This window comes from Cryptomeria japonica, chromosome 10 (genome assembly GCF_030272615.1).
Source record: "Cryptomeria japonica chromosome 10, Sugi_1.0, whole genome shotgun sequence".
Classification (NCBI taxonomy): domain Eukaryota; kingdom Viridiplantae; phylum Streptophyta; class Pinopsida; order Cupressales; family Cupressaceae; genus Cryptomeria; species Cryptomeria japonica.
In genome coordinates, this window is record NC_081414.1 from 249229638 (window position 1) to 249238672 (window position 9035).

The 9035-nt window shown below is 36.2% G+C and overlaps 1 protein-coding gene across 1 annotated transcript; it reads right to left on the reverse strand.

Moving 5' to 3' along the window:
- Positions 1 to 330: 330 nt before the first annotated feature.
- On the reverse strand, positions 331 to 1921 carry LOC131059868 (transcription factor MYB28-like). The gene is made up of 3 exons (XM_057992927.2): positions 1778 to 1921; positions 1556 to 1685; positions 331 to 1330 (listed from the first exon to the last, which is right to left on the reverse strand). Exons 1-3 carry the CDS (start codon positions 1911 to 1913, stop codon positions 331 to 333), a joined length of 1266 nt encoding a protein of 421 aa, XP_057848910.2. The 5' UTR covers positions 1914 to 1921.
- Between the last annotated feature and the right edge of the window lie 7114 nt (positions 1922 to 9035).

Sequence of the window (9035 nt, forward strand, 5' to 3'; positions counted from 1 at the left end):
ATTATCAATAAAATATACTTATCCAATTTCTATTTCATTTACATAGTTACTTTACATACCTCATTCATAGATCTAAGATATTATTTAAATTTAACTGGTATACCCTGGCAATATCGTTATATTTTATCCATTTAAAAAATTTAGATATATTTGAAAGGTTAGTTCATTTACTTGGATAAGATTATAGGGAAAAAAAATGCTACCCAAATATATTTTTTTAAATAAAAAATTGTAGGTAAGAAACCTATTTGGCATATGCATACATTTTACCCCACAAAAACGAAAGCATTGCTATATTTCGGTCCTTATGTTTTACATACTGAAAGTCAGTCAAAAATTTGCAGTAGTCGAAGCATTCATTTCTGTTACTTGGGGAAACGTATCCGCTTTGTCTTCAAAATTAGAACCATATGTGCACTGCTCTGAATGCTCGTGCAGAGAGATAATTGGGTGCATTACTTGAAGAGTATGCAGATCATGGCATGGGTTCTCTTCAACCGAGTTCGAATTGTTATGACTATTGTTCCAACCCAATATGGAGTTCATGCTTTGAACATCACCACCAAACTCACCAAAGTCAGTGGTAATAGAATCTTCACAAAATGTAGACAAGAGCTCAAAATCTGTACATCCCAAATCATTGTGTTCCCATATCTCATCATAACAACTATTATAACCACTACCCAAATCATCGTGATCCCATATTTCATCATAATGATCACGATGATCACCACCCAAATCATTGTGATCCCATATTTCATCATAACAACCATCAATACACAGTGATGAGGATGGACAGTACTTTGGTTGCATGGCCACCATTGAGTAGAATGCGTGCCCATTTCTCTCAAAAAAATGGCCTGATGGTGGCAATGGTTGTTGCAGCCAATCTTCTGTAGAAACGCCCACCTCTTGGTTGGCAGATAAAACATGGTAAAATCTTGTGCTGCTGTCTTCTACTGAAGTATGAGGAGGGCGCTGAAATGCACATGCCACATGACTTGATGGATCAATTTGGCTGTCTGTAACTTGGCTAATATTGAAATCTCTGACCTTCAGGTGATCTCCTTCATGTGAATGCTTTTGACTGTCCAAATAATCCATTTTACAGTCAGGCAGGGAGCTATAGCCATACAAGCTTTCACTGTCTATGAGATCTTTTTCATAAGAATGCAACTGCAAGTGGTCCGAGGGAGAAGAAGACGCCTTGTAATGATTGGGAGTCTCATGGATGACATTGTGACGGAGTTTCTTGCTCAAACGAGATTTCCAGTATTTCTTGATTTCGTTATCTGTTCTACCAGGTACTCTTCCTGCTATCAGAGACCATCTGCGAATGTAACACACGAAGTGAGCAGTAAAAATAACTCTTCATAAATGCAACAAACAAAAGGTATTATTGTTCTGTCATCAAGATATTAGAAAGTTGAAGAAAATGAAAAATAAGATGATATATAAAATGTACTTCAAAATTTCCATTTTAAGAAATCTCATGCAATCAAATTTAAAAATAACAATGACAACAGTAAACAAAACTTTCTTAATCTGTACTTACCGATTGCCAAGGAGCTTGTGCAATCTGATGATGAGATCTTCCTCTTCTAAAGAGATATTTCCTCTTTTCACGTTGGGTCGCAGGTAGTTCTTCCACCTCAATCTGCAACCTTTTCCACATCGTTGCAGACCTGAAAAGAGCGGAGTCAATTCACAAACATAATCAGCATAAAAAATACCAAGAAATGTACCCATTACAATAGACTAAGTATATCATTCAAACCTGCTTTCTGGGGTAATGTTCGCCAGTTTCCTTCACCATGGGTTTCTATATATTTCGTCAACAAAAGATCCTCTTCGGGTGTCCATTGCCCTTTCTTCAGTCTCTTACCAGAATGGTCATCGCCAATACTCCTCATGATGGCTAGGATTGTTAGGGGCTTCACTTAAACAGTAAATACACTTTCCCACCAAAAACTGTAATCTCTTCTTAGGTAATCTTGGGTGTACATTGTACAGCCTCTATATAAATTTCAGTTGAATCCCTCATCTCCTTTTTGAGTATATGTGATCTGTCCAAATTTAGAAATAGTCAGTGTATAATCACTATCAAACGTAAGTTAGGAGATTCCAGTCTTTCTGTTCCTTCTCTGCGAAAAATGACAGACGTTATCACACTAATCTTATTGAGTATTTATTTCTGTTCAGAGTGGCGGCCTTTTCATTGATTCAGTCAGATAAAAAGGGCTCTTTTTGTCAGAAAATTTTGTTCCAGAAGATTCAAATTCAACATAGTTTTTGAAACAGTTATCAGATGTACAGTTGTAGGTCTGAAGCTGAGTTATTAATGAAGAGCTCTGTTTCTATCTACCCTTCCAAACTAGTTGTGGGCCATGTTAATAATAAGAGCTAATAGCAACCAAAAGCCCGCCATAGCTACACCATGAGAATGTCTAGCAGTCCATGTGCTACACGTGTAGGGAGACTTGCAGGGCACTTTCTCTCCACTGAACAAACAGTTCTCGAATCCACAGGCCTGAAAGATGGAGATAAATGTATAACCTTTTACAATAGTCTAACAGTGTAATTCTTCAAAGCAATATCAAATTTCGACCATCAAGAAAGAGGCTTTTGCAAACCCAACTTATCATGCATAACATCAAGCTAAAGTTCTTGAATGTGTAAAGTAGATGTCAAGTCTGTCTGGGAGAACTTTGAAATTTTATTGAATGGTCATCTAAGGTGTACAATCTATGGAAAACACCAAGCCTTTGATCATATAAATACTTTATATGGTAGAGACAAAGAGATTTAATGCCTAGCATAATGAACTAAAGCAAAGTTGAAGCAATTCATGATGGGGGATCACCAACAGTTTTGGTTACTAAATGAAATAGAAACTCTAAAACCATTTCTATAAAACTAGAGGAATGAATGAAGCATCTCAAAGGACTTCCAAATGTTGGGGTTAGGAGGAACCATTAGCAACAATTATCCCTTGAGATGATGGAATCTCTCCTTTTAACACCTGATGTAGATATAAAGCTTTTGCTTCATGTATCCTTCTCTTCTTTACCAAGAAATTATCAAAATCAGCATCATCTTTAAATTTGGCCTTTATTCTCTTATTCTTATCCTTTGTATATGTGATATGTATCCCATTCAATTTCAAATCTTGTACATGTCGATTGATACATGCTTGACTTGCACCTAATATAGGCCTTGATGTTTGATGCTAGGGGGACTCTTCCTCTCAAACCATAGACATACAAATCCACAAACAATTTGACTTAAAAATGGTGAAGGGTACTCCCCTATCACAAATCAACTCAAAACAACAAAGATTTTAAACACAAAACATGCAAGACATGATTCTTTCTTTTCATTGATAATCCTAAAAAGAAATAGAAATGTCTTGCATTTTTCTTATTTAAAATCTTTGTTGTTTTGAATTGATTTGTGATAGGGGAGTACCCTTCACCATTTTTTAATTCAAATTATTTGTGGATTTGCATGTCTGTGGTTTGAGAGGGAGAGTCCCCCTTGCATCAGTGGTATCATAGCTAGTATTCCTTAGTGTGTAGGAAAAGTGCCAACTGTGAGGCAGTTTGCACCAAGGCTTGGGGATGGAGTGTGTGTGAGTTTCTTGCATATGTATGTGCAACTTGGAAGAGGAGCTATTTAGAGAATTTGTGAGCAGAGGCTCCTAAGTTTGTAACAAAATCATCGAATGTGAGAGTATTGATAAGATTAGTAGACTTGAGAAAATCAGAGTGAGACTTTGAAAAATGAGAGAGAGAGAGAGAGAGAGAGAGAGAGAGAGAGAGAGAGAGAGAGAGAGAGAGAGAGAGAGAGAGTTGGAAAATGATAAAGTTGAAGAAACAAGTGAAAGAAATAGAAGCTGAGTCGAAAAGGAGAAGAACCCTTGATAAAAAAAGAGGTGATGGTAATTCTATTTATCTTTCTAATGATATTTTGAATGTAAGAAAGAAAGAAGCTACAATGGCATGTCATCCGTGTGGCACAAAAGAAGAGGAAGAAGATGAATATGAAGAAGTTGATGAGCATGAAGCTGAGGAATGTCCATTGGAAGGCATGAAGAATGAGGTTACATAGATAGCAATAGAATAGGAGAGTTTTGTAGTAGATAAATGAAGTTGAGAAGGATGACTTACTAGTTCATATTGAAGAAAAATGGGATAAACTTATTAGAGGTGGAGCAAAAGTTGAAATGAATGGTAATAAGCTAATAGAATATTTTAATATTTTCTTTGATGAGGGTAAGAATGTAGAAATGAAAAAAGTTGTTGCAGCAATAAATAATTTTGAGAAGGTTGAAATTGAGGAATGAGATGTGAAGGTCAAAGAGGAGTTTTCCAGTTATTCTTTGTTTGAAAGTAGTGAAGTTGAAGATTCTTTGGTTAAAGAGATTGATTATTGTTAGAGAATGTTGATGATGAATCTCAAGATTATCATTTTAATGTTGTTTTGAATGTGGAAGATATGTGTATACTAGTAACAATATATCTTTTGGAAGGTATAAAAATAGTGACATATCATGTTGAAGACAAAGTTGAAGTTGCAACAGTGAACGAAACTGAAGTAAAATTCAATTGTTTTGAATATTATCCTAAAGAAGGATGTGAGTGCAATAATATTGTAGTAAAAGAGAATATAAAAACACATTTTATAAATTTGAGAATAATGATGATTTGCATGTTATGGGTCAGTTAATTCAAGAGGATTTTGCTAGTCATGTATGGTATGCAGAACATTTGTATGGTGTTATAGATTTTAGTGCAAGTACATTTTAATGGAGGTGTGGATTCAATCCCACAAGATTTGAGGAGAATGTGAGATACATTTGGAGGACATGGACAATTTTTGGTAGAAATGATTCTACATTGAGGAGGTTGAATGTACAACTATGTTGTTCGAGAAGAATTCTTGTTGGATTGATAGGTATTAGAGGAGGAGAAAGAATAAATTATAGGAGGTACTTGTTTCAATAATGAAGATTGTTGTAGGTCATTCATAATCTAAAAGGGTTGTACTACCATTCAGCTCCATTTTGTGAATTCATACTCACAAAAGAATTCTTACCTTGGGTGTTTGATGCAAGAGCATCGAGTGGTGTAAAGGCAATCTTGCATCAACCAAAAAAAAAATTATTTAATTTTTTCTACAATGTCTAAAAAAATGTTCTAAAAAATAAATTTAATATTTTTTGGGCCTAAATATTTAATGAATATTTGACCAAGCCCTTCAGGTGGCATATTATAGGGGACTTTGACATATGTCGATGGGGGCTACAAGGCATATGAAGGAATCCTTGACCAATGCACCTACTTTGGAAGGTGGATGTAATTTGCAAACACTTGTCAATAGTGGTTAAAGGAGCATCTTGGAAGAATGCTAAACTTAGGCATTTATTTTGGAAGTTAGTGACTTTTGTCATGCATGCATATGAATGTTGTCACATGTCACTTGCATGCTTCTGAAATTGGGGAACACAAGCTTGCATGTCTTTACAAGTGCTATTTTTGGGGTTTGGAGGAGTTATAGAGCATCTTTGTGACATCCACTTGATTGGATAAGAAAGTGGTGACCATGTGGGGGTCATGTGAAGCAATTTGCTATGTTCAGAGGTTTTCCATTAAGTTCGGGCCATATGGATTTTTATTATGGTTTTTCAGAACCTTGTTATGACCCATGGCAATGTTTTATGGTTGTATTTTGATCTCCATGAGTCTATATATTGAGGGGTTGAGTTGAAGATTTTAGTTTTTTAGTTTGTAGGTTGAAGATTAGAGTTAGAGGAGTAGACTGAGGCTCAAGGGTTGAATAATTATTCTCATATTTGAAGGTTGATAGATTCCTTGTAGTTTCTTCTTGCATACATATTGATTTAATATCAATTTTATGATTTGTAATCATATTTTAGATTTATGTATATGTTGCCTTTGATGTTGAAAGATTTGTAGTTTCATAACAACATCCTTGTACTTTCTCTTTAGGGGTAAAAGTACAAAGCCATGTCACACTTTTATAAAGGAAATGGTCAATGTTGATTCAAAATTTTAAAGTAAATTAATAGAAACTGAAATATATGTTGTGAATTTTGTAATGATGTAAACTAATAAAATAATATTGTTTTGTCTATTTTATGTTTGTAAATTTGGGATTAGATATCATATAAACATTACATATCATCAGGAATGTCTGAGTTTAGCAGCAATAAGGCACCAAGGGAAGGTGCATACACAAAAAATATATAGTTGATGAGCACCTACACTATGGGAAGATGATTACATTAGATACACATATTTATAACAGAAAAAACAAAATAGAGAGTCTTAGAGACCTAGGAAAATAAGATTTCAGATTCTGGTGCAGCTTTGGCTCCCAATGGAGGGATCCAAGCCACCCATCCCAACTTTCCATCCTGCCATACTTCCACTCAACCATCAAGTATGTCCTGTTTGTGGGGGTGTGAGGTGCGCTCATGGATCAGGTCAGCTTCCTCCCGAGAGATCTCCATGTGTAGGTGTCTACGTTCCATTTGCCTCATGAAGGCCATTAGTGCTTGTTCAAATATGGCCTTGCCCAGTTCATCCCTCTCCCACATGAAGTCATTAGACAACTCTCGAATGTACACAGTGGTGGTTCCTTCCTTTATCCATCTGTCAAATTTGTCTGAATCCAACATTATTACCACAGTGACCTGCATCGAGACAGTGTAAAAAATGAGTCTCCTAAGAGACTCAGTGAGGTGCTTGGTGCTGTTATCAAAGACGTCATCATTGCAATACTTCCAAATGAGCCAAAGAACCTTTAAAAAAAAAAAAGACCAAAAGATATTTGTAGTTTTCCAACAGCCCTTAATGTAGCCTAAAACAACATCTATGATTTCAACAAAATTAGATTCTAGATTAAGGCCAAACAATCTCCATATTTCTTTTGCAAAGTGACATTAAAATAAAATATGTTTCATAGTTTTAGGTACTCTACATATTTTACAGTTTATGCAATTACCTCATTATCTTTTATGGGGAGTTTATTTAACAACGAGCACCAACCGAAGAATTGTTTTTTTGGTTCATTTTGAGTCATCCAAAACTTACCCAACCCGTCTTTCCAGTCCTTTGATTCCCAATTTAGACCCCAGCATCTGTTAAGGTGAAGAAATATGGTATCAGCCTTGGTAAGTGAAGAATATATGCATTTGGCTTTAAGGGAGGGGAGAGGTGTGTCGTCGGCCCAACAAAGTGCATAGAGGGGGGAGTGAGGGAGGGGAGGGTGAGAGGGGGGAAAAGAGTAAGACTTCAGACAGCTAAACTAGTAAAACTAAATACTTCAAATAATATTCAACACTTGATAACTACTTCACCAATATACTCATGCATGTGTTGTATCAGTAATACCATAACCATTATCTCTGCATGTAGATTCACTTAAACAAAGAATACTCAATCATCGTATGAAAAATGCACAACTCATGACACAGATTTTTCACGTGGAAACCCAAATGGGAAAAATGACGGTAGGGATGAATACCCACAAGCTTGTTTTTGAACTCTTTTGAAGAACGCTTTGTTAGGAGCCTAGTCCGGTTAAAGACTTTACAATAAGGTTTTGTTAGGAACCGATCCTATTAAAGATCACTCTATTAAGGGATGGCTATATACCCTGTTAAAGGTTGAAACCCTGTTAAAGGTTGCCTCGCTAGAGGATTTGAAGAGCTCAATGATCTTGAGTCACCTGGTTAGAGGATTTACAATAAGCTTGTTAAAGCTACTCGGTAAAGGGATTTTCTTACTTGTGGAAATGGTTAGAAGACAAAAGGTAAAGCTCTAATCTGATAATAACACTACATGCTAAGGCAGATCCCTTTTAGTTCCTCTACTATGCAATCACATTCTACAGTTTTCCACTCACCGGTCTGGCAAGTATCTCATCACTCGGATACAAACAATAACAACCATCATCAACCTTATAGACAACAATTAGGTCGGTAGCAAAAACCCTAAACCCTAAACATTTTAGGTTTACAATTACAAGCGGTCCAATCCTGACCATTCAAACAGTTTGCATAGAACAAAACAATCTCAAACAGATCACAAGTCATTCTGCATCGTCCATTCTTCATTGCACATGGAAATCAGTAACCCATCACGCTTTCTTCTCATACCACTAGAAGAATGTTCATTCTTGAGGTAGATATTTAATGCAATCGATCTTCACACGCAACATCCTCAAGGAAATTCTTCACATGCACAAAATTGACGTGGCATCTCGATTTCATCCTTATTTCTTAGCTAACTCATCACAGAATGTCACCGATTGCATCGCACAAGTTAGATTGTCAAACCAGAAACCCTAGAGCTGAGACTACCAACCGGTAGTCACACTTAGTGAAACCCTGACACTGGTTCACTTCATCCCTTCATATCGGTTCTCCAACTTGAGCATCAATAACAACAGCTTCCAATCTTCATACCGCTTCACATGTACTTATTTACATCAATGACAACATATGTTATCTTCATACTGGTTCATCATATGCCAACAATCTCCCCCTTTGGCATTGATGGCAATACTTAGTGTAGCATTGCAACTATAAACATCATAGACCAGTGCATATATCTTCATCACTTCAGATATCTTATCCCCATACATCAAATATCTTCTCCCCCTTTGACAACAATGTCAAAGTGGAGGCACAAGCTTCCATTCTCCACTATGTTGCTTCCCCTAGGGAGTAGCATCCTTCAACACATCAACCTTGTAAGATTTTTCACTATAGTACCTGACTAATGTGAATCACACATTCTTTAATTTACTTCATGAAGGGGTAGAACCCCTAATTCACCTCTCAAATAGGTAAATGTAGTCTTTGGCAAGGGTTTAGTGAATATGTCTACTAGATGCTCCTTACTGGAAACATGTTGTAATATAACCTCTTTGTTTTGAACCTTCTCTCTCAAGAAATGATACTTGAGCTCAGTGTGCTTAGTTCTAGCATGCAATACCGGATTCTT

Excerpts from the sequence above, each read along its gene's own strand:
- LOC131059868 (XM_057992927.2), bottom strand. The coding sequence starts at position 1,913 with ATGAGGAGTATTGGCGATGACCATTCTGGTAAGAGACTGAAGAAAGGG. Across the intron at positions 1,686-1,777 it reads AACATTACCCCAGAAAGCAG|GTCTGCAACGATGTGGAAAA; the intron begins GTTTGAATGATA and ends CGCTCTTTTCAG. Across the intron at positions 1,331-1,555 it reads CACAAGCTCCTTGGCAATCG|ATGGTCTCTGATAGCAGGAA; the intron begins GTAAGTACAGAT and ends TTACATTCGCAG.